This window comes from Sus scrofa, chromosome 17 (assembly GCF_054392235.1).
Source record: "Sus scrofa isolate SSC_HxYL_T2T_F1_AM1 chromosome 17, Sscrofa_HxYL_maternal_Yorkshire_Landrace_v2.0, whole genome shotgun sequence".
Classification (NCBI taxonomy): Eukaryota; Metazoa; Chordata; class Mammalia; order Artiodactyla; family Suidae; genus Sus; species Sus scrofa.
In genome coordinates, this window is record NC_139399.1 from 51532146 (window position 1) to 51556018 (window position 23873).

The 23873-nt window shown below is 58.6% G+C and overlaps 2 protein-coding genes across 24 annotated transcripts in view; one reads left to right on the forward strand and one right to left on the reverse strand.

Moving 5' to 3' along the window:
• Window positions 1–8937, forward strand: part of PLCG1 (phospholipase C gamma 1) — a 34631-nt gene extending 25694 nt beyond the window's left edge. For 7 of the 14 annotated variants that reach the window (XM_085003940.1, XM_021078388.2, XM_085003945.1 and 4 more), the window contains 16 exons: window positions 105–305; window positions 376–495; window positions 586–766; window positions 1607–1684; window positions 2425–2528; window positions 2643–2739; window positions 2948–3017; window positions 3471–3628; window positions 4837–4933; window positions 5023–5247; window positions 5325–5473; window positions 6245–6359; window positions 6455–6616; window positions 6715–6803; window positions 6890–7077; window positions 7252–8937. In XM_085003940.1, the coding sequence (XP_084860066.1) occupies window positions 105–305; window positions 376–495; window positions 586–766; window positions 1607–1684; window positions 2425–2528; window positions 2643–2739; window positions 2948–3017; window positions 3471–3628; window positions 4837–4933; window positions 5023–5247; window positions 5325–5473; window positions 6245–6359; window positions 6455–6616; window positions 6715–6803; window positions 6890–7077; window positions 7252–7294 (2077 nt within the window). In that variant the 3' untranslated portion in view covers window positions 7295–8937. The remainder of the gene's footprint in view (window positions 1–104; window positions 306–375; window positions 496–585; window positions 767–1606; window positions 1685–2424; window positions 2529–2642; window positions 2740–2947; window positions 3018–3470; window positions 3629–4836; window positions 4934–5022; window positions 5248–5324; window positions 5474–6244; window positions 6360–6454; window positions 6617–6714; window positions 6804–6889; window positions 7078–7251) is intronic. The other 7 variants (XM_085003941.1, XM_021078389.2, XM_085003948.1 and 4 more) reach the window with 1 other exon arrangement.
• Window positions 8788–23873, reverse strand: part of ZHX3 (zinc fingers and homeoboxes 3) — a 119319-nt gene continuing 104233 nt past the window's right edge. For 4 of the 10 annotated variants that reach the window (XM_021077231.2, XM_021077229.2, XM_021077228.2 and 1 more), the window contains 2 exons: window positions 20479–23484; window positions 12753–18644 (listed from right to left, as the gene is read on the reverse strand). In XM_021077231.2, coding sequence (XP_020932890.1) covers window positions 18634–18644; window positions 20479–23332 — 2865 coding nt within the window. In that variant the 5' untranslated portion in view covers window positions 23333–23484 and the 3' untranslated portion in view covers window positions 12753–18633. 10 annotated transcript variants of the gene reach the window in all.

Genomic DNA, 23873 nt, shown 5'->3' on the forward strand with positions numbered 1-23873 from the left:
GAAGACCCTGTGGGGCTCGCCTTTCTCCCCGAGACGGGGCGCCTCGCAGCGAGTGGAGGGTGGTCGGGCCGGCCTGCTGCTCACTGCCTCCCTGTCCCCCTCAGGCGGAACGGGAAAGTCCAGCACTGCCGGATCCACTCCCGGCAGGACGCTGGGACCCCCAAGTTCTTCCTGACAGACAACCTCGTCTTCGACTCACTCTACGACCTCATCACACACTACCAGCAGGTGCCCCTGCGCTGCAACGAGTTTGAGATGCGCCTCTCTGAGCCGGTCCCGCAGACCAACGCCCACGAGAGCAAAGAGTGAGGGCGGGGCCGGGGCGGGGCCGGGAGTGGGTGGGGGCGGGGCCAGGGCTGACTCCGGCGTCCACAGGTGGTACCACGCGAGCCTGACCAGAGCGCAGGCCGAGCACATGCTGATGCGCGTGCCCCGGGACGGGGCCTTCCTGGTGCGGAAACGCAATGAGCCCAACTCCTACGCCATCTCCTTCCGGTGAGGGGGCGCCCTGGGACCCCGGGGGTGGTGCCAGCACGCCTGGTCCCAGCTGTCCTGACCCTGTGTGACTGCTGTGTCTCTGTCAAGGGCTGAGGGCAAGATCAAGCATTGCCGTGTCCAGCAGGAGGGCCAGACTGTGATGCTGGGCAACTCGGAGTTTGACAGCCTCGTGGATCTTGTCAGCTACTATGAGAAGCACCCGCTGTACCGCAAGATGAAGCTGCGCTATCCCATCAACGAGGAGGCATTGGAGAAGATCGGCACAGCTGTGAGGACCTGGTGGCTGGGGGCAGTGGCGGGGGGGGGGGTGCCTGGCAGGCCGCGGAGAGACCTGTGTGGTCCTCCAGAAATTCTCAGGCTTGCTGCCGGGCAGGGTGCACCTAAGGGTCCTTGGGTGATTGGATGGATGCAGTGGAGAGGCCCAGGGCATTTCAGCAGCTTGTGGGAGGGCTAGCTCGCCCAGCTGGGGGCACACAGGGTGCCAGGAGGTGTCCAGGAGGGAGTGGTCTCTGGGTGGTGTCCACAGGACAGGCATGAGTTAGGAGTGAAGAGGTGGAGACAGGCATTCAGTTAGAGTGTCCACAGTGGGCCAGGTAGGGAGGTCTTCACACTCTCACAGGGAGAGCCCAGGCCGGGGAGCACAGGCTCCACGCAGAGATGTGGTCGAGGCGGGCAGAGCCCCAGTGGAAGACCACTGAGGAAAGAAGGCAGGGTCGTGGCCACGGGGAGAAGGCAGGCGTCCAGAGTGGGAGGTATGTCCACTGGAGACTCTGGTCCGAGTGGGCCCAGGTGGCCAACAAGGCCACGGAGAGGGCTGCCGCCCGCTGGGGCTGGGAGGTGAGAGGTGTGTGCTGGGAGCACTTGGGGTGGCGGTGGGGGTCCTGGCGCCTGCATGGCTATGCCGTGCGCCTCGCCTGCAGGGCAGGTCTTCAGGAGCTGGGCTGTGGGCTGGGCAGTGAGGTGAGAATGTGGAAAGAGGGGCTGAGGCGTGAGGTTGGGGCAGCCCAGTGGACCAGGTGTCAGCGGTGGGGGCGGACTCGACGGGTCTCGTGAGGAAGCCAGCTTTCCTCGCTGGGTGTTAATGTCCTCTGTCCTGTCCTGTTTCCAGGAGCCTGACTACGGGGCCCTGTATGAGGGCCGCAACCCTGGCTTCTACGTGGAGGCCAACCCTATGCCGACTTTCAAGGTACAGCCTAGTGCTCTGGGCACAGGAAGCTGGGGAGGGTCCCCAGCTGCTCGGGGATTGCATTTCTCTGCTCAGGGCCGCCTGTGGTCTTTGTGGAGAAGTGGTGTTTGTGGTTTTCCGAGGCCTGAGCGGTGGTGAGAGGTATGCGGTTGATGCGCAACCGCAGCTCTCCCAGGGCTGACCCCTCCCAGGCCTTGTCCCTGGGGGTCAGCCCTGACTCTTCCCGACTGCCCCTGGGGTGAGCCCCCTTTCCTCCTGGGCCGGCAGCAGGACAGGGTGGGGGCACGCTGGCCAGAAGACGTCATTTTTTGCCGCTCCGCCCCCACACCTCCAGGGGGGGGTCTGTCAGACAGGACCTTCCTCGCTTCGCCTTTTCTTCTGAGGGACGAGGAGCTGTGTTCTGCCCTCACCCCCTTTCCTCGGCAGCCCGGGAGCCTGCGGGAGTCTCTTGCCTACTTGGCAGAGGAGGAATGGCGGGGTCCCAGCCACACCCCAAGGTCCCCTGGTCTCAGGGGAGGCACTCAGCACCCACAGACGCTCCCTTCCCAGCCTCCCAGCCTGACGCCCGGGGCAGGGGCTTCAGGGTTCCACCCAGACCCCATGGAGCTTCCCGCAGGCCCAGGGCCAGGACTGCAACGAGGGCGGGTTTCCGGCAGTGACAGCCGAGCCCAGGCACACGCGTGTGCGCAGGTGGAGCAGGGAGGGCCTGTCCGCCGTGCTCAGCGCGCCTCTCCCCGCAGTGTGCCGTCAAAGCGCTCTTCGACTACAAGGCCCAGAGAGATGACGAGCTGACCTTCACCAAGAGCGCCATCATCCAGAACGTGGAGAAGCAGGAGGGAGGCTGGTGAGGTGGCCCCGGGTTGAGAGCCTTGGTGCTGGCGGGGGTCCTGGGTGCCCATGGGCCTGCGCGGGAGTTTGGGGTGGTGGCTGGGGGTCAGCACCTTTATGGCTTCCACAGGTGGCGGGGGGACTATGGTGGGAAGAAGCAGCTGTGGTTTCCGTCCAACTACGTGGAAGAGATGGTCAGCCCTGCGGCCCTGGAGCCCGAGAGGGAGGTGAGAGCAGAGCCGTGTGGGTGGGGCAGATCCCCGGCACACGTGGCATCGGGGTGCCTGTGCGCACAGCCCCCTCGTAGGTGGTCCCTTCAGGCCCCGTGGAGCCTTGGTCGCACGTACCCGTGTCAGGTGTGTGTTTCACACGCACAGACGCCCCTCCCACATGTGTACAGCAGACTGGCTGACTCTCTTGCTTTGCCTCCCACAGCACTTGGACGAGAACAGCCCCCTGGGGGACTTGCTGCGGGGGGTCTTGGATGTGCCAGCCTGTCAGATAGGTGAGCCCCCGGCTCGCTCTCTTGTGCACTGCCCCTTGGGGTCAGGCCCCTGGTGGCTCTCTTCCTGCCCTGAGGGAAAGGGACGAAGGCCAGACCCCCAGAGGCCGCTCTCATTCTGAGATCTCCCCATCCCTGGGTACCACCGCTCCCTCTGTCACCCCTGGCTGTGGCCCCTGCCTGCTCGTCCCTTGCAGGCACTGTGGATGACTGTCCCACCTGACGGCGGGTCCCGGGGTGGGACACAGGCTTGGAAGCAGGGTGGGGAGGGGCACAGCACGTGGTCAGGGTGGCAGGGACTTAGTGCTGGGATGCAGCCATTCTCGGTTGTGAAAGGGGCCTGGCAGACGGCACCCCCTCCCCATGGGGGGAGAGAATTCATTGGAGCCAGTGCCCGGGGTGTGGGGTGGGACCCAGGCACATGTGTCCTCAGCTCTGCTCTTCTCTCCCTCCCAGCCATCCGTCCTGAGGGCAAGAACAACAGGCTCTTCGTCTTCTCCATCAGCATGGCGTCGGTGGCACATTGGTCCTTGGATGTGGCTGCTGACTCACAGGAGGAGCTGCAGGACTGGGTGAAAAAGATCCGAGAGGTGGCCCAGACCGCGGATGCCAGGGTGAGAGCCTGCTGGTGGCCCTCAGACCACAGGAGCCTGGGGTGTGCAGCCCCTGCGCCAGGCTGGGAGCAGAGGAAACTCACGCCTGGTTGGCGGTGTGGCAGGCTGAGGATGTGTTGAGTTGGAGGCACCCATGGGACACTCAGGTGGCTCTGCTTAGCGGGCAGTTAGATGACAGGGGCAGAGGTGGAGGATGAATCTGGGCTGGAAGCCGGAGTGGGTGCCCAGGGCTTAGGGGCAACGTGGTGTGGGACAGGAACAGGGCGTGACGTTGGAGGACGTGGGTGTGGAGAACGAGGGGCTGGGAAGGGTGGGCCGGCGAGGCACAGGGTCTGATGTGTTGAGGGCTGCGGAGCAGAGCCTGAGAGCGCCCGTGGGATTTGGCAGCAGCCGTGTAGGCAGTGGCTGGGCGGGCATCACAGAGTGTGGGAGGCCAGGGCGCAGCCTCGGGAGCAGGGAGGCTCGTCCACTGAGCCTGGGGTTGAGGGGGAGGCGCCAGCCTGCGGGAGTGCCTGTTTGATGCCACCCCTGTCATTTGGGGTCGGGTGCTCGGACTACAGTACACACCTGGGGCTGCTTTGGGACAAGGACAGCTCAAGCTTGGCCAAGAGGGGTGGGTGCTAAGGATTTTGTCAAGAGCGGAGCCTGGAAGGAGGAAGTGGTTGCAGGGATGGATCCTGGGGTCTGGGAAGGAAGGAAGAGTCGGAGAATGAGTCCCCCCGTCTGGAAGGAAATGGGCCTTCCGGGGGCACTTAGGAGTGGGCTTCCCAAGCTGAAGTCTGGCTGTGGCCAGCAGGTGGTTGTGTTGAGTGAGGGGAACTGAGGGTGAGCTTCTGGGCCAGGAGAGGTGGAAGGAAGGTTCTTAGGACACAGAAGACCAAACCCGAGTCCCCAGTGAAGTCACAAGAAAACCAGGAGGCAACCTTTGTTCCTCAGAGAGGCTGGGTACTAAGTGGCCACAGAGCATGGCTGGGGGTACAGTCAGCCAGGACCCTGGGGTGTTACTGGAGCACAGGTGTGCCCTCTTAAGTCTGGCAGGGCATGTGTCCTCGGGGGGCAGGAAGAGAGGGGACAGTTCTGAGATGTGACTGAGGACAGGGAATGGGGTCTGGAAGGGGCAGGTGGGTGTGCCCAGGGCACCTGGGGCTCCCCTTTCCCGGGGGGTGGGGGGAGGTCTCCCGCCTGGCTCAGGGCCTGTGTGTCATCAGCTCACAGAGGGGAAGATGATGGAGCGGAGGAAGAAAATCGCCTTGGAGCTTTCTGAGCTCGTCGTCTACTGCCGGCCTGTTCCCTTCGATGAAGAGAGTAAGGCTCTGGCCCAGGTGGGGTGCGGGTGCAGCCCCAGCAGCACCTGGGAGGACGGGCCCCGTAAGCCCTCTCCCTCTTTGGCGCAGAGATCGGCACAGAACGCGCCTGCTACCGGGACATGTCGTCCTTCCCGGAAACCAAGGCTGAGAAGTATGTGAACAAGGCCAAAGGCAAGAAGTTCCTCCAGTACAACCGGCTGCAGCTGTCGCGCATCTACCCCAAGGGCCAGCGGCTGGACTCCTCCAATTATGACCCCTTGCCCATGTGGATCTGTGGCAGTCAGCTGGTGGCCCTCAACTTCCAGACCCCAGGTGAGGAGGTGGCCCGAGGGGTGGGGGCCCTGGGGGGCAGGTGGGCTGGAGTCCACCCTGTAACCCGACTCTTGCAGACAAGCCGATGCAGATGAACCAGGCTCTCTTCATGGCCGGCGGGCACTGCGGCTACGTGCTGCAGCCAAGCACCATGAGGGACGAGGCCTTCGACCCCTTCGACAAGAGCAGCCTCCGCGGGCTGGAGCCGTGCGCCATCTGTGTTGAGGTGAGCAGGGGACACTGCTGGGGTTCGTTCGTTTCAGGCCTCAAGGCTGGGGTGTGAGTTAATGAAGGAGGGGGCACTGGGCTGCCCTTGAGCCTGAGGAGGTTGTCACTGTCCTCTGAGGAGTGACAAGCATCCTGGGTTCTGAGCGGCACAGGCTGGGGCAGCCAGACTAAATGTGGCAAGTTCTTGGCACTAAGGAGTCAGGCTGTCCGGGAAGGCCAAGCCACAGTAGCCTGGCAGGGGTAGGCAGGAGACGGGCAGGAAGCTGGTACCAGTGGGGAGCTAGGAACAAGCCAGATGGCACTGCCTAGGATGGGGCGTGGGTAAGAATGACTGACCCCCACCGAAGCCCCAGGGCTGTGTAGCATCTGAGCGCTGCCATGACCCTGGTGAGAAGCTGTGATGTGGACAGCTTGGTGCTGCAGGGCTCAGGGTGAAGGGGCCGGAGGGGAGTGAGGATCGTGTAGGGTGAACATGTTTGTTTTCCCAGAGAAGAGATTTCCATTTTTTGTCCTGGGGGAAATAATTTAAATTTTCTGTGTTAAAATATACATGGATCTCATGTGAAATAGATTGCAAAAGCTCACTTGAAATTTGTGGTGAAAGCTAAAACTTGAATTTTTGCCGCAGAGGCTCTTAGGGCCCTGCTGATTTGAAAGACTTAACGGGCAGTGTCCTTGGGGCCCAGCAGAGGGCGCACTGCTCCACTGCACAGCCGGGCCCCGGGGGAGGCCGAAGGACTGTCCCAGCCAGTCTTTGCCTGCCTTGCAGGTGCTGGGGGCCCGGCATCTGCCGAAGAATGGCCGAGGCATTGTGTGTCCTTTTGTGGAGATTGAGGTGGCCGGAGCAGAGTATGACAGCATCAAGCAGAAGACAGAGTTTGTGGGTGAGCCTCCCCCTCAGGGTGCGAAAGGCCCCTCACGCCCATGACCCTGTTCCCTCCTAGCGGTGGCCTGAGGCCTTCTGCCTTTGCTTTCACAGTGGACAACGGACTGAACCCCGTGTGGCCGGCCAAGCTCTTCCACTTCCAGATCAGTAACCCCGAATTTGCCTTCCTGCGCTTTGTGGTGTATGAAGAAGACATGTTTAGCGACCAGAACTTCCTGGCTCAGGCCACCTTCCCGGTGAAGGGACTGAAGACGGGTAAGAGCCCCTCCTGGGGGTCGTTCTCCCCAGTCTGGCTTGGGGGTGGGGGCCCTCGCCCGCCTTCCCCGTGGTCTGAGGGCCAGGCCTCCTCCCAGGATACAGAGCGGTGCCTTTGAAGAACAACTACAGCGAGGACCTGGAGTTGGCCTCCCTGCTCATCAAGCTCGACATTTTCCCCGTCAAGGTAACTGGCCGGGCGGGGCGAGCGCCGGGCCCAGGGCTCCGGGGGCCGGGCAGCTGCCGACCCCTGTGCATCTGCCCCTGTTGAAGCAGGAGAACAGCGACCTCAGTCCCTTTGGGGGGACGTCCCTGCGGGAGCGGGGCTACGACATCTCTGGCCAGCCGGCACACGGCCGGGCCCGGGAGGGCTCCTTCGAAGCCCGCTACCAGCAGCCGTTTGAGGACTTCCGCATCTCCCAGGAGCATCTCGCAGACCATTTTGACAGTCGGGAGCGAAGGTGAGGAGCGGGTGGAGAGGCCAGTGCCCGGCTTGGAGCACGCAGGGGCCCGAGAGGCGGGAAGGAGTGTCTGGACCCCCTCTGGCGGCACCTCCCTTTCGTCTGTCCGGGGGCTCCCCCAGCTGGCCGCAGGGCCCGCTGCTGCCGCTAAGGACAGTCTTCCTTTCCATCCAGGGCCCCACGAAGGACTCGGGTCAATGGAGACAACCGCCTCTAGCTGTGCCCCAGCCTCGCAGAGAGCAGCCGGGGCCGAGCACCCCGCAGAGTGCCGTGAACTGGGTTCTTGGGAAGCGGCCTGCCGTGGCCGCCCTCCTGGCCCCGCCGCCTGGAGGCTGGGTCCCAGCAGTGAACGCTAGACGAAAACCATGCCATTAATGAGATGTATTCCTGTTTTGGGCCTCCATGCCCCAGCTCCGGGGAAGGCAGAAACGTACTGTGTCTCGCATTTAAGCACACACGGCCCTGACTTCCGGAGATGGAGCCGTCCATCTGTGGGGCCAGGACCACAGCCGCAGCTCCTGGGGGAGAGAGGTGGCCTCAGCCAGCGGCACAGGCGGCTCTGAGGAACCGCTGACATTCCTGAGAGGAGAGGAGGGGGAGCAGCCTTGCTGGGCGAGGGAAACAAAAGTTTACACAGTCTGTAGCTTTAAACTGACAGCCAGGCAGGGAGGGAGCCTAGATGTCCCCTTAGTCTGGTCCTGGGGCCAGGGCGGAGGAGCACAGGGCCTGCCTGGAGAGGAGGACACAGCACAAGGGCACGCCGCCCAGTCAGGAGCACTACCCAGCCTGGCACACGCAGGGACTCGTGTTAAAAATAGTGGTATTGGGCAGTCCTGGGCCGTTGGGTTGCCCCGAGAGGGGCCAGCAGAGGAAGCCGAGCCCCGGGCTGCCGCTTGGAGCCAGGACAGCGACAGCGTGTCCCAGGGCCATGGGAGTGTGAGGGCCCCAGGGCTGAAAACTGGGCAGTGCCTCCTTCCATGTCAGCAGCGAGACCCGCAGCAAGATGACAGCTCCAGACCGTGGTCAGGATGATGGGCACCGGCATGGCCGGAGTGGAAAAGCCAGTCATCGAGGCAGAGGTCAAGTGGGGACTGTCCCCGTGCGTTCAGGAAACCCCTGCACACGAGCATCGTGTCCTCCCTCAGCAAGGCGCCCTCCGCAGCCCCGCTGCCACCCCGGCTCAGACCGAAGACCTCGTTCCCTGTTGCAGCGAAAGCCACGACCTTGGCTCTGAGCCTGCCAGACGACACTGCACGAGGAGGCCGAGGGGATCTCCAGTATTCGTGGAAGCAGTCCAGTCCTGTTCGTAGACATACGTGACGTTGCAGTGTGGAATTGTAAAGTTTCTTTTTTGCACACACTCTGTTTCTCACTGTCTTCATTCCTTCATGTAGGATGTATGATTTTCTATGTCTTCCACTTCTGACCTGAAAGCTGCTTGGTGGGGGGATTGGGGAAACAAAATGAACAAACTTCTCTGTGCACTGTGGCAGAACTGTTATTTTTATGGATTTTACAGCTCAACTAACAGTGTTACCTTTTCAAGATTTATATATACTCTTCGGAAGAACCACTGAGCCGTTAAAGCCTTGTTATTACTCAATCCTAATAGTGATTCAGTTTTCTATAGCTTACTTTTAGGGTAGCTGGTAAATTATTTAACATGAAATTTTCCATATCATGGATTGTAAACCGACAGAAATTATACAATTTCTGAGAAGACATTGATTTATTTAAACTAATTCTTAAGTTGTGTTTGAAAGTATGACCTCACAGTCAGCTGTCCATAGCAAACATGTCTATATATGGTTGCCAACGTTTGGTTTATAATTTAAATGTTATTAAAAATTTTAAATTTTACTGGACGAGCTTTCCTCCCGAAAGGGACTTTTTCAAAGACAGCAGTCCATCTTCCTTCCCACGGTACTGTGCTGAGGTTTTGCTCCTCCTGCTCCGCACCGTTGGAGGGGCACCCTGAGAGGAGGGCGGCGGTGGCTGCCCGGCACTGGCAGCTGCCCGGTGCTGGCGGGTTGATTTGGGACTGCCAGTGCTGTCAGGATCGGGCAGAGTCGGGGCGGGGGAGAAGGAGCAAAGCCGGTGCTGCTGACATGTTTCCTCAAAGGCAGAGAGGACTCGGTGTGCTTTCCCTCAGGCAGGAGTGGGCTTCAGGAGTTGGTTGCTTGCCTCGTGGTGCTGCAGGACGCTGCTGCGCGCACGGCAGGTTCTGTCCAGCTGGTGAAAAGACCCGGGAGGCTCGGGCAGGCAGCCCCACCTCCAAGGACGGAGGCTGGTGCCTGGGCCGTGGGCACGGAGGGGCCTCAGGACAGCCAGCATGCAGCTCCCACAAGGTCTCTTCCCCCATCTGGGCTCAGCGTGGGCCACTTGCTAGTTCTGCTGCCCTTCTAAGACCTAATTGCCAAGTAAACCATCCTCGTGTCCTTGAACCCATACGTTCTTTTGGAGGCTTGGGAAAGTGCTATCGGGAAACCCGTTAACAAGGGTTGCTTGCCTGAGTCGTTCTGCAGTAGAAGCGGGTGGGGAGTGTCCGTTAACTTCCCGGTCAAGCAGATCTTCCTCAAGGCTGTGAAGTGGCGTGAGCCACCCTCTCCTCCAGCTTGTCTGCCGATGGGGCAGCCCGCCTGTGAGCAAGTCCAGGTTGCCATGGCCAGCCGGGATTAAAGGTGAGCAGGAAGGAACCAGAGTCCCTCTCCAGTTCCACAGAAACCTCTCCTTAAAAAAACAAGTGGTGGAGTTCTCTTGTGGCGTGGTCGGTTAAGGACCTGGTGTCCCTGCAGCAGCTCGGGTTGCTGCTACGGCACAGCTGTGATCCCCAGCTCAGGAACTTGCGCATGCTGCGGGCATAGCCAAACACAGACTAAGACTCGAAGCATTCAAATGTAGGTTTCTGGGTGCCACTCTTAGTTGCCTGTGGCTAATTTTGTTGTGGTCTCTGCTGACGTGGATCAAAAATCATGCCGTACAGGCAAACCATTGCCTGCCTGATGGATGAGTGGGGACAGGCACAATAAGCCAGCCCAGGAAGCCTGAGATCTGCCATTGAAGGGACACAAGCATGCTCGGTTCTTAAAAGGGTCCCTGTCACACCACCCTGGTGTGACAGTGCAGGTCAAAAGGATGGTCACTGGCTTTAGAGAGACCAAGATGTCTTTGGAGACAAGCCCAAGACAGATTTCGAATTGCTGAGAGAGTTGTCAGTCAGAGGCATCCCTCTCCTGTGTGAAAAGTCAGACCAAGACGTCCACTGCCTGAGTTCTCGGATTTGGCCTCATCCTGGTCCATGTAGGCCCCTGAACCCCAGCCACTTGGAGACGTGGGACCACAGAATTCGATCAACCGGAGCCCCACTGCTCAGGTTCTTGCTGGTCCCGGGGCTTTCTTCCTAGAGCTTCGTGGTCCAACCCGGAGGAGGGGGGTCTGGGTGCCAAGGGTGGCGTTAACTAGGCTCTTCTGACCCACGTCTTCCTAGAGTCCCGGTCGGCCAGGGAAGAGGTTCTGCACTGGCTGTGGGGTGGGCCATCTGCTGTTGCGAGACTTCCTCGCCGTGGGTGCTGATCACGTGCATCCTGAACGGGACATTCCCTCCTGTAACTGGCTCTGCTGTCTCTAAGGCAGCCTCACAGACCTGGGACATTCCTCCTCTGGGTGCTCCTGTGACTCTGCCTTTGCCTTTCACTGGAAGCATCCTGATCCTTTTTTCCTGGTAAAAAACATGACAGCAAATTCGAGCAAGTTCACAGGACAGTTTCACCTCAGATTCCTCCAGACCTGACAACTGAATGACCCAAGAAGCCCAGCGGGGAGGTGGGGGTCGGGGGAAGACCCTCACGTGGGACAAAATGAACTGGCCCCTGGTGGGTAGTGGCCTGCCTCACCACACACACAGTCCATGTCCCCGCGGTGTGATGGCTTGGGCTGGCACCACCTCCCATCCACTGGGTCATGCATCACCCGGGAAGCTTCTGAAGAACACGGTGTTGGTGGTCTGGGCCTTATGAGTGTTGTTTTTTGGTTTTTGGTTTTTTTTTTTTTTTTTTTTTTGTCTTTTTCAGGGCCGCACCCGCGGAATATGAAGGTTCCCAGGCTAGGGGTCAAATCGGACGAATTGGAGCTGCAACTGCCAGCCTACCCCACAGCCACAGCAATGCCAAATCTTAACCCACTGAGCGAGGCCAGGGATCGAATCCGTGTCCTCATGGATGCTAACCGGGTTCATTAACCACTGAGCCACGATGGGAACTCCAAGAGTTTTTCAAAAGCTCTCCAGGTGACCTGAATGCGTGGTCCAGGTCCAGAGCTGCTGATTTGGACAGAAGGAAGCAAAAGGGCAGGACAGGGAGGAGGTCCGTGGTACCGGGGGGCAGAGGCGAGGGGAGGGACTGGCTCCTTGCAGGGCCTCTGTCACCACCAACAGGAACTGCCCCTGCTGCCCGGCCCACCAGGACGAGTTCAAAGGGCTAGGCCTTGACCTTCATCCAGGGACATGTGTGCACAGGTCTCAGGTCCAGAACCCCCACTCCACAGGCCACCCTGTGGGGAAAAGGCAGGAGCAGTTTCTGACCTCAGCTGAGGACACTGCCCTTAACAAAGACCTGTGGTCCTGAGCGGTGAGGGCAACGCCTCTCTCTGGACCAGGCACCTCCTGGACCTCATCACCCAAGGCCAGGCCTGGGGCTAGAAGAAACTCACGGGTCTTTCAACTTGAGCTCATCATCTCACCATGTTAGTTCTGCTGGGGGAGAAACAACTCTTAAGTGGTGTCTGGTCACCCACAAACTAGCTTTGGAACAGAATGAGGTCGTCCTTCCCTTTTCAACTGTCCTGTCTCAGCCCAAGAGTCCTCAGTAGGTCTGGAGGCCACTACCGCCCACTCCGCCCACAGCTAGGACCTAAGCAAGCTGCTGCCAGAGGCTGCAGCAACCACGGGGTCAGTTGACCGGTTCCCAAGGACTTGCTTTATTTCAAGGGGCTCTTCTAGCACGATCACCCAACAGAATTTCAATCATCTGAATATTAGAAGCTGGGCTTGGGAGTTCCCACTGTGGCTCAGTGGTTAATGAATCCAACTAGGAACCATGAGGTTGCGGGTTTGATCCCTGGCCTTGCTCAGTGGGTTAGGAATCTGGCGTTGCCATGAGCTGTGGTGTAGGTCACAGACGCGGCTCAGATCCCACGTTGCTGTGGCTCTGGCGTAGGCCGGCAGCAACAGCTCGGATTTGACCCCTAGCCTGAGAACCTCCGTATGCTGTAGGAGTGACCCTAGAAAAGGCAAAAAGACAAAAAAAAAAAAAAAAAAAAAAAAAAAAGTTGGGCTTTAATCCTGGTCCTTAGGCATAGTTGCCAACCTCTCCTTAACAAATGACGAGCCCTGCTTATTGGTACTTCCCACCCAGGAAAAAGTGTCCTCTTACCAGCTGCCTTATGGCTCCAGGGCTGACTCAGTTTCCCTCTGTTCAGCATAATCTCCGCTACGTGCACTTCTTTCTGGAGGAGGCACTCCGGTGACCCGGCGAATGGAACCTTCCTGGACTGCCCAGGGGGAGACTTCCCCACTCGTCCTCCCGAGTTGTCACGCATTCCCACCGAACAGATCAGGAGGTGTGCTTTAGCTTTTTTTCTGATCCCCCGCCCCCAAAATAAAGGCAGCAGATAAGAAATGTATTTACGTTTTTATTTAGGAGCAATCAAAAGATTTAAAGTACCATTTCGGCCCATTTCAAATTGTACAAGCAGTTTGTCCCTGTTCCCCTCCCTTATCCAAATCCATAGATACAAAATCTAGGAAATGTGCAATTTGCATCATAGAAATAGCAGCATCCCCACAGGGGACCTTGTGAGGCCTGGAGACGCAGCCGGAGAGGGCAGCCCACTCCTCCCGCCCGGCACAGCCTCGGGCCGGAGGCAAACTCCCTCCTCTCATTACCGACATCTCCCCAAGGTGAAAAGTCCCCGTCCACCCAGGCCTGGTGACAGTCAAAGGGTGCCTGTGCCTCTGTTTGGTCTCACACTCAGTTACCGGCCATGGAAGGAGGAAGAGCCCTCTGGACAGACAGAAACAGGGCAGTGGCCTCTTAGCACCAAGAAGATCCATGGCTTTGGCGTCTCCAGGGGATGGAGGCGCCCGCGAGCAAGCTGCTCTCACCCTCCCCAGCCTCCCTGCCACAGCCGCCCTCCCTGGGGAACAAAGGGTCTGTGCTGAGGACCAGACCGTGAATGGGTGGCAGAAAACCAGGAACCAGCACATCAGACAAAACCTCCCGACAGCACCAAGGCTGCTCAGGACACTTTCAACGAAGATTGGGGGCGGGGGGGTAGCGCTCTCTCAACAGCCACACGGCGCAGCCAGCCCTCGTGGCACACTCAACAAAGTGGTGCAGCAGGGAGGGAACCCACCTCCTGGGGGCGACCTCTTCTCCCTGCACCCCCAGGGTCACCTGGCATCACCCAGCAGCTTGCCAACCAGGCTGCATCCACTGAGGGTGGCACTAGCTCTCCTGGCCACAGGCGCAGCAAACCACGGGACATGACAGCTGACAGGCAGGATCCGGGGACAAGTGAACACAAATTACAGGACTAGGAGACACCATGTGGGGGATGCCTGCCCTCACTGTGGGGTGACTCGGAACAACCAAGTCCCTGGAGCTCTCTATACACGCTGCCACCTGAGCAGCCCTTGCCCTAGACGTTCCCGCTCCAGTCCCATCCGGTGCCTTCGAATCCTCCGCTTACCAAGGAAAGGAACAGACGTCAGAGCCGGAGCCAAGGAGCGCCTTCCATCAACGCACTGGAGGGCCCCTGCACATGTGCAGCAGAGCCAGGCTCTGGAAGGAAGAAGCCCTGGTGATGGCAGCTAGATGCTCAGACTCCTCTCAGGTCCCTGGCTCCCCACTTGCCCCGAGTGGACAGCAGGACAGACGCGAGCCCAAGGGAAGGTGACCCCGGTCTGAGGGCTGTGAAGGCCTGGGGCCTGTAAGGGCAAAGCGGTAACTACACATTCGCCGTGACGCCTCGCCACCCAGCAAACCACATACAGACTTGAGGATGGAGGCAGCAGGGGCTTGGCCACCCTTGTCTGCAGGGGAAGCAGCACCTGCCTCGTGCACCCTGGCTCCGGGTCTCTGCCCCGCTCCACAATGCGGGGCAGTAGGATGGTTGGTCCTGCTGGATCCAGGCTGTCAGGTACCAATCTCTTGTAGGACCGGGCATCCCCTCGAAGGAGGGCCCAGGTTTACAGGCAGGACACAGAATGGAGCTCAGGACTAAAGGACCAAAGAGCAGGCTGTGCTCTTCCCCCCGAGCGAGGCCCGGCCACCCACCTGCCGCCATCCCCAGTGTGACACTGGGGACATACCAATGCCCGAGGGGTCCACCTAGACCTGGAGCCAGGCTGGGCAGCAAGCCCAGCGACACCAAAACCACTGCTGCCACCATCCACTCACTCGGCCCAAACCAGCATCTAGCCCATTGTCCAGAGGTCACATAGCTCTGCTACTCATCCACGGGCCACGGAAAACAGGAAGGTGGGCACCCCAGACTCAAGCCTCACTCAGGGAGGGCACCATCCACATTCCACACTTTTCAGCTGTTGGAGCTTCTGTGAGGGGAGGTGCTCCCCCAGCCATGTGGAGACGGCCCCCCAAAGCCGGGGCAGGAAGGCTGGCCGGGCCTGTGCTCCTGGGGAAGGCCTGGGGTGGAGGTGGGGCTCCAGGGGGAGGGGGAGGACGGAGCCCCGCTGCTCTCCTGACCCTGGCAAGCTGCTGGCTTCAGCCTGGGAGGGCTGGCCGAGGGCACTTCCGCGTGTCTAGAAGACTAAAGGCTTTCTCCTCCCACACACATCTGGCCTTGCCCATCAATGGAATACAGGAGACTTCAAGAGTAATACAAAAGGTGAGTCAAACTGATAACCTGCCCCAGATGAGAGTCCGAGCAAGGAAAAAGGAGAGAAAAAACTTTAGGAAAAGCGCAAGCTCCAGGTTTGGTTTGTTTAAGATTTTCTTCTTGGCTGGTTCCTCTCTCCTGCGAAATGCCTTTATCCACTTGGGCTGTGATGTTTGAACGGACAAAGCCGCTCTAACCCAGGGAATTTGGTCCAAGAGGAGGACGGGAAGACAAGAGGCAAAGGGCCCAAGACAGGGTGGCACGAGCAGGGAGCTGTGGGGGAGGATGTGCACCGAGAGGCTGATGCCAGCCCCCGAGGCGGGCAGCCTGGCATAGGGCGGCTGAGCAGGATAAAGCCCGCAGCAGCCACATTTCAGCCTGGAGAACACGCTGGACCTTCCTGGTGGGACAGCCTCCCAGGGCCATGAGTACATGGGGGAGCTGGCAAGGGCCCTCCCCACTCTTGCCCACCTCCCACTTTTGCTTCCAGACAGCAAGGCAGGGCCTCGGTTCAAGGGGCTTTGGTCCACCCAGACAACTGCTGGGCTCCTGGCTGTGAAAGGAGTTCAAGTCGCACAGGGTCACCCACCCCAAGGTGCCCACGAGTCCTCTAGCCAGGCTTTCCGCTTCAGTAACCCGAGACTTTAGAAAACAAGAGCCCATCTCCCAAGTCAAAAAGCTCCTTAACAGTCAAGAATGAAAATAAGTCATCGAAGTATGCAAAGTATATTGTCATAAACCCAGGTTTCCTTTATCAGAAGGGTGATCTGGCTCACCGATTAAAACTGGATCTACGACCCATGTAAAAAATATAATAATAAGCCAAACATGTACAAGACACAGGCAACAAGAAACACTGACATATTTCACCATCTCTGATGAGTCCAAGTGCACACAGAGAAGGGGGAAGATTAGTCACCTTATAAAACAAGCCTTTTTCTTCGGGAGAGACCACCACCCTCCCTTCCTCGACTCCGCAGCCCACAGCCTGCCCTCTGCCCAAGGCGACATCACTGCTTAACCCTCGGGGGGGCTGCAGACCCGTGGCGACCTGCCCGGCTACAGGGCCGGCTGTGGCCGTCCCACATCCCCACCTCGCTCCGGTGCCCCCGATTCTGGCCGCTGTGGGTACGTCCCTGTGTCCACTTGGCTGTGTTGCAACGTCCCTTTAGACACCTGCTTGATGACCCAACCATTTGTCTCCATCTCCTGTGATCACCTGATTCCTTCAAGCATGAGGCCCAAAGCCCACTTATTCGCTTGGGTCCGAGAGCACGGGAAGGAGGAGGGTCCGTCCAGCCTGCGGGCTCCTTACCTGGACAGTCGTGCCACTGGGGGATGGCCTGGCTCTCAGGCAGGGCATCTGTGAGGAAAGCCTGCCCATGGGCAGCACTGTGACTTTTCCGCCTTCTTAGGATGAGCTGGGGCCAAGGTTGAGTCGCTATGTCCTGCATGAACTTGTCCACCATGCAATTTATTTTTTCTGCTTTGCTGTTCGAGTTGTAAATAATGTGAATACAAATAAAATAACCAGGAACATCCTCTCTAAAGACACAGCCCCTCGGCGAGGGCACGGAGGGCTCTGGGAGTGACCCGGCAGGGGCGGAGATGGTTTCCTGCGGGGCCGGGCAGACCAGGCTTCCCTTCAACACAGACTACTTTCCCCAACACCCACGTGCCACTGAGGGCCTCGAGTGTGCACCTCAGGGGCACATTTCACAAGGAAAGTATCAAGCGAGTGTCTGCACTGTAGACGTGTATGTAGATCAGTCTGCATGTACACAATCACTACAGGAAAAATTCCCGGTGTCTGTTCTCTCAGGGAAGGCAATCACTTGCCGCCACTCCTGGCAACTCCGAAGAGGCCTTGGGGCTCAATAGCCTCCCACTGAAAATGGAAAGGATACAAGAGCAGGCTGCAAAACTGCCAAGCACTCACAAGTCACCTGTTTGAAACAAAGAGGAGGTGGTCCTTGCTGGGACAACAGGGTGAGCAGAAGACACTTTGGAAGAACAATGTGGAACCATTCAAGGGCTTCTGGCTTCCCAAGAAAGCCTCTCCCGGAGGCAGGAGGTGCGACCACCATCTCTGCGCTCAGAGCCAAGCCCGCCAGGCGCCCTGCCCGGTGCAGTTCCTGGGAGCGGGGAGAGGGACCGTGCCTCACTCGCCTGGGGATTTCTTGCCTCCTCTGGGGTCTCTTGTGCAGCCCACCAGCCTGGGCCTGGGAGGAACACGCCCCGGAGGCCCTGGCACTTGGGAAGCAGGTGGTTTCTGGGAGGCGATGCATCCTTTGTCAGCCCCACTCTTGAGCAGCTGCTCTCAGAGCAGCCGGTCTTGGGGTGACAGGGATTTACCATCTAGCACAGCTCGTAAGCCAGTTTCCCAGTGTTTCAAAGGCACCTTTTCCTGTGATTTTTCTCAGTTAAAAAAACGGATATGAGAGTTAGGCCAGAGGAGACAGAGATCTTGTTTCCGAGCTTGGGGAGATAAATACACAACTTGAAAACAACCTCACAGGACCAGTCCAGCGGTGTCCATCCAGCACACCCCCCGCGTGTCCTGCTGGGAGCCCCGCACGCAGGCCTTCGTGCTGCAGACCATCCCAGCTCTGAGTTCCGAGAGGTCCCCGAATCCTGCCAGCTCTCGCTCTAACCAGGCCAGCAAGGGTCTTCCTTCCCAAACCAGAGGTGGCTTTGAGGTGAGTGTGGCTGGGGACTGCGAAAGCCCCAGTGGCCAGAGCCACGGCTCTGGCTGGGCGCTTTCACTCTCAGCCCCTACCCCTGTTTTGTCCATTTTCCTCTCATTTTCAACACACCTAGATTGAAGGGGAAAAAAAAAAAAAAAAAAAAAAAAAAGTGGCGCATAGCTCAGTACATTCAGCTTAACAGCAACTGTTTCTTTAGTTGATCTGATTGATGATTATGGTCCATGATTCAAACTGCCATGAAAAAGCAGAGTTACTGTAACAACTTAAGAGAGTGGTGAGCATCAAACACTAATCACACAGCCGGTCCGTGTTTTAAACTGCAGGTTCTGCACTGACTACCCCTAGGCCACAGCGAGCCTGCTATCAAACGCTGCTGGTCACCGCTTAGGGTAGCAGAGATCTCTCCGAAGGTGCTGCCTTCCTTGAGGAGCAAAAGGGGGCCCCCAAAGGTTGCAGGTGTGGTTCTGAGCGTGTGGTAAGCCCCACCCCAGCAAGGACAGTGCGGGAACACACGGCCCCGTGGCCTCCAGAGAACAGACTCGGGGCCTTTCCAGAGATGATGGCCAAGACCATCCACTGCTTTGCTAACCGAAGTTTCTATGTGATGAAAGTGTTTACAATCTGATGTTTTATTAAATGTGTATAGGCAGATTTATATGTTAAAAACTTGATTCTGTGTCTATGAATATGAAATCTGAACTATTTATCCACTGGAAGGCAAAGGAAAGGTCCTACATTGTGGGCGGAAGAACTGACGATGCTTCTCCCCGCTGGCTGGGCGGTGGCAGCCCAGGTGGCACGGGCTCGGGCTGCGTGGAGGCCTCAGGGAGCCCCACGCAGGCTGGTGGCTGGGCGAGGCAATGGCCTGTGGCAGCAGAGAGTGGGGCCTGGCCCTTCCATGCGGCAGGCAGCCTCCAAGACTGGCCAGTCCTTCACGGCCATCGGCTCCCCTTCAGTCTGTTTCTGAGGAGAAAACACAGCCTGTCACCTCCACTTGCATGGCCAGGACAGCCCGTCCTCCCCATCTGGGGACGCCTTAACTCCCCAGGCCTGCCTCCCACCAGCCCTGCCCGACTCCCCAGCCTGAGGGAAGGGGGAGAAGGCACGTGGGTTAAGGATGGGATGTTGGCTGAGCCCGGGCCTCAAGCTGGGGCAGCAACCTGTCTCCTCTGGCGCCAACCCTCGTGGTGGCCACTGGAGTCCTGACCTCAGCTGCCTTGGCCCTCCCGCTCCCTCCCAGCGCTCCAGAACACACTGTTCTGCTACAAGGGTGGCTTGGTCCACTTTCTGATGTGTGTCCTACTGGCTTCACTTCATTTACAACTTCCAATCCTAAAGACAACGTCAGTGGGGCTGCCTGGAGGGCCCTCACCTGCGGAGCTTACAGCTGAGTCCCATGCCTTGAGGCTGGCTGAGAAAGCAACTACAGACAGAGAGACCAGGCCTCCCCGTGCCCCAGGGGTAGCCGCCTCGGCCAGGAGAGGACAGTGCCATGATGTCATGACTGCCCCCTGCCTCTCCTGCTCCATCCCACCTAGGACACCAGCTCTTCACTTAGCGTTGGATTAACCAGCTAAAGGGAGCCAGGGCTGGTGATCCAAGCCCATTCATCTCAACTTCAGGTCAGCATTCTGAATTGTGCTCAAATATACATAAAACCTGGCATTTTAGCCATTTTAAGCATACAATTGAGTGGCATTCAATACATTCACAATGTTGAGTAGCCACCACCCTATTTCCAGCCACAGGAATATAATTCAGTAGAATTCCAATTAAAAAAAAAAAAACTAAATAAATTGGTTCTAATTCCCCAAAATTGCCCGCCGTTTTCCTGGCAAAGCCAAAGCCAAGGGTGGGCACATCCCATGGGGCAGGCCTAGTGCTGCAGATGGTGCCAAGGCAACCAGCCCTGTGAGCTCAAATCTGTTCGCTGGTGCCCATGATGCTCCCTGTGGCAACCTCACTAACTCATGGCGGCCTGGAGGGCACAAGGTCAAGTCCAGAAAAGCCCGGCCCGGGAACCAACCTCTAAAGGCCCACGAATCAGAGAATCTGGGAATCCAGATCCTTCCTCGGCTTCCGCAGCCTCTTGTGAAGAGCCAGGTCACATGGCTCCCGGCCAGTCTGTGGTGAGGCCACTAGTGAGGAGGGTGGGGACGCAGGGATCAAGACTGAAGAAAATCAACACCGATACGTGACGTGTCTGAGGCTTCCAACTGTCTTCAATAAAAATAATTTTCTAAAACTTTCTTTGAAGTACTAATGCCATGATCCAGAGAAACTAAGTAAAAAATTCAAGCTTTCGATTCCATTATAAGAGGGAAGCCAGTCCTTCACTACCTCTATCTACACCAGGAAGAATAAGAGAAATGCAAACTACAGGGTTTTCATCACTGGGAAAAAAAGAAAAACCACTTCACGTATCTCAGGTCAGTTAAAGGCATTCTCTGCTTCTGTTCACCAGTTTGGGCTGAATCTCCTCAGAGGTGCCTTCTCTCTCCTATGCAGTGGTTGTGGCTCTGTCCGGTTCAGATGACATTCTGACCTATTCTCCTTGGGCTAAGGAATGGCTAGAGAGGTGTGGGCCTTTGTGGGTTCACTGTGCCCCCCTGTGCACAGATTAACCAACATGGAAAGTGATAAAAAGCCAGCTCTCAGCCCATGGCCGTATGGCGCTCTGATGGCTCCTCCTGCCAGACAGCCTTGGAAATTGGAGATGCCCTGGCACTAGATTCAGTACCTGCCACCGGTGCCTCCCATACCCACAGAGGACAGCACAGCCGCAAGGGCCCCTTACCCAGCTGAGGTCCAGCTTGGGGACTTGGTGTGTCAAAGGGTTCAGAGCTGGCCTCAGGGGCACCGGGCTCCCACGACTCACTGTTTTCGGACACCTCCAAATAGGTGTCGCCCATCCCTCTGTGGACCATCGCAGGGTCGCCAGCGCCGGGACCCTGGCTCTCACTGGCCGTGTCGGCCACGGCCCGGGTCTCCTCGCCCATCTTCTCAGCAAACCACTGCTTGACCTGCTGGGCGCTCATCTGGGTCTTGTCGCAGAGGCCCTGCAGGTCCGCCTCGTACAGCATCTTGTGGGTCACATAATAGTCTTGCAGCAGCTCCCGGTTGTTTGGGGCGATGACCAGCAGCCCGGGGGGGAAGTTGCCCCGCTTATAGTCTTCGTACCACTTGAGCTGGCCATTCTTCAGGGCGTACCTGCTGTCCCCGAACCAGCGCACCACCTCGGGCCGCGGCAGGCCCGTCTGGGCCATGATGGAGTCATAGTCCTGGTTGCTGGGCCACTGCGTCTGCACGAAGAGCTGCCGCAGCAGGTGCCGCTGCTGGGCTGTCTTCTTGCAGCTCACCTTGCCCGAGGGCTGCTCCGCCAGCTTGCTGGGCACGTCGTCCTCGGGCTCGCAGGTGCCCAGCCCCAGAAGCTCGCTCTTGCCATTGGCCTCTGTGACCCGCAGGTTCTTGAGATTGATTTTGATGGGGCTGACTTTGCGTTCTGCCAGCGAGTGGCTGCCGAGCACTTCCGGGGAGCCACTTTCACCTGGGACCTTCAGGTCACCGGCCGAGCCCTCCTCCCCCTGCTCCTCGGCGGCCTCCTCCTCCCCCTGGGAGGCACCCTCCTCGGCCTTCTTGGCCTCTTCGGCGCTCACCTTTTTCCGTCTCTCTGAAAACCAGCCATCAATCTCTCTGCGGGTCATTTTGGTCTCGGTCCTGAGGCGGTCCAGTTCCTCATCAAGAGGAAGGGGGTTTTGTGCAAAACTGCTCTCCAGGGCTCTGAGCTGCTCAGGGGCTCGCTCCTTGTATTTGGTTGGTGTGAAATCAGGGGTCTGGTGCCAGGACTGTCTCTTGGCAGAAGGGGGGGTGGCCAGGGTGGCTGCTGTCGGGACGCAGGTCACCTCTGGGGCCTTGGACGATGGGGAGAAGGCCACCTCCGGCCCGGAGTCGACGAGGAGGGAGCCGTGCTCTCCGGGCAGCCCGGCCCTGGAGCCTTTCAGGTTCCGGCAGTGGTACCTGCGGTCACTGAACCACTTCCGCACCTCTCTGGTGCTGAGGCCGGTCACTTTGGTCAGGTGCTCAACTTCGCTCTGTCCTGGGAACTGGTTCCGGCAGAAGCTCCCTTTCAGAGCTGACAGCTGTTCATGCGATTTCTTGTTTTTGTAGATGCTGGCATCGAGGAAGGCCTGGGAGGTGATGCTGGGGCACGCTGTGAGGAGGGACTGGGCTGCGTTCACCACCTTCACGGCCGATGTTGTATTTGAACACACAGTGTTGATGGGCGCAACAGAGGGCGGCTTGGGGACAGATGTGACTGCCAGCGGGAGGGACGAGCTAGGTGCCTGCAACCCATTGGCCATCAGTGGCTGAGTGACCAGAAGTCCCCCGGCTGTGCCCTCTGGCTGGCCCACCACGTGGCCCGGCAGAGCGGCCTGGATGAGATGTTGGACGTTGCCGGCACTGGCGACCAGCGGGGTGTTGAGGACGGTGATCGTGGGCTGAGGGACAGACTGGATGACCGTGTTGAACATCTTCTTCCGGGCGTCCTCAATCTCCTCCGGGGACCAGCTGATCCCCTGCTTCAGCCTCTGGGCGGTGAACCAGATCTTGAGCTGCTCTTCCGGGTACTTGGTGACCACAGTCAGGTAGCAGAGCTCGGCTTTGGTTGGGTAGGGGAACTTGTGGAAAGAGTTCTTCAGGAAGCTGTTGGAGTCCATGGCCGCGTTGTACGTGGGGATGCTGCTCAGGGGGATCATCACCTTGGGCAGGGACTTGGCCGTGGGCAGGGGCTGGTGGGCATGGTGCTGGGTGTGCGGGGCTGGCTGCTGGAGGGAGAGAAACTGGGCGATGCCCGCGGGCAGCACTGGCACTGTCCCCAGCAGGGGCCCGTTGGCCACGTGGGGGGGTTTTGCAGAGTTGGTAGAGGCCTGGCTGACAGGGGCCGCCCCGTTGACAAAGGCTTGGTCCCCCTCTTTCACCTCCGTGTCCCCAGCAGAAGGGTTTGATGAGGCCTCCCCGGTGGGCTGACTGGGGACGTTCTCCTTGAGCGTGTGAATTTTTTTGGCTTCAGCTTTGCCTTTCATTATCTTCATGATTGGAGTTTTGGTGATGATGATTTCAGCCTGTCCATCGGTCCCTTCCACGCTGGGCTCCCCCAGGGGGTCGGGAGGGCTGCTGTTCTCAGGGAGGCTCTGCTCCACGATTGCATGATTGTCTGGCTTGGCCACATTCCACACAAAGCTGGCTTCCCCCGAGTGGCACTTGGCATTGTGCAGAGAAAGCCCTTCGGGGGTTTTTGCCAGAAAACTGCATTCGGTGCATACAAAAGTTGGGTCTTTGTTAAAGTCTGTGTGCTCTGAGTTCAGATGTCCCACAAACTGGGTTATGTCCTGGGATCTGAAGTCACAGTATTTACAGGCAAACGAGTAGCCATCCAAGGCGCTCCGGTGCCCATTGGCCAGCGTGGCGCCATCAGGACTACTGGCACCCTGGGCGGCCTCGCTGCCAGTGGCTGGTGCTTCTGGGGCCGGCTCCTGCGGGGGCCCCTCGGGCACAGCCTCTGCGGGTGGAGCCTCGGTGCTGGCATCCTGCAGCACCACAGTCTTCACAGGGATCATGCACGGGGTTGTGGACTTCCTCTTGCTGGCCATGGTGACAGTGGCGCTAAGTGGTCAGTGGGCGACAGCTCGTCCCTTTGGAGGCCTCACAGCACAGGTTCCAGCTGCTCCATGAGGACCAAAGAAACAACTTCCAAGGGCGGTGTTTTCAGTTGTTTGCAGAAAGCAAGTTTTTCCTGTCAAACCTGAAGAGGGAGGAAAAAATGGTGAGGCTCTCTCGAGCTATTTCCCAGATTCCCATCCTCCACTGCTTGCCCGCCATCATCCAGGACTTGTCACAAGGAATCCTACAATGGCTTGGATGTGATGCCTGGGTCAGGAGCTCCCCAAACACTCACAAAACAGTGCCCTGAAGAATGACACGGGGTTGTTCCAACACTACTGGACAGACTTCAGTCGTGTGTTTGGTTTTTTTCTCTTCACAGCCGCACCTGCAGCATATGGAGGTTCCCAGACTGGGGGTTGAATCGGAGCTGCAGCTGCCAGCCTACAGCACAGCCACAGCAGTGCCGGATCCGAGCCACAATCTCGACCCATGCCCCAGCTTGCAGCAATGCAGGTTCCTCAACCCACT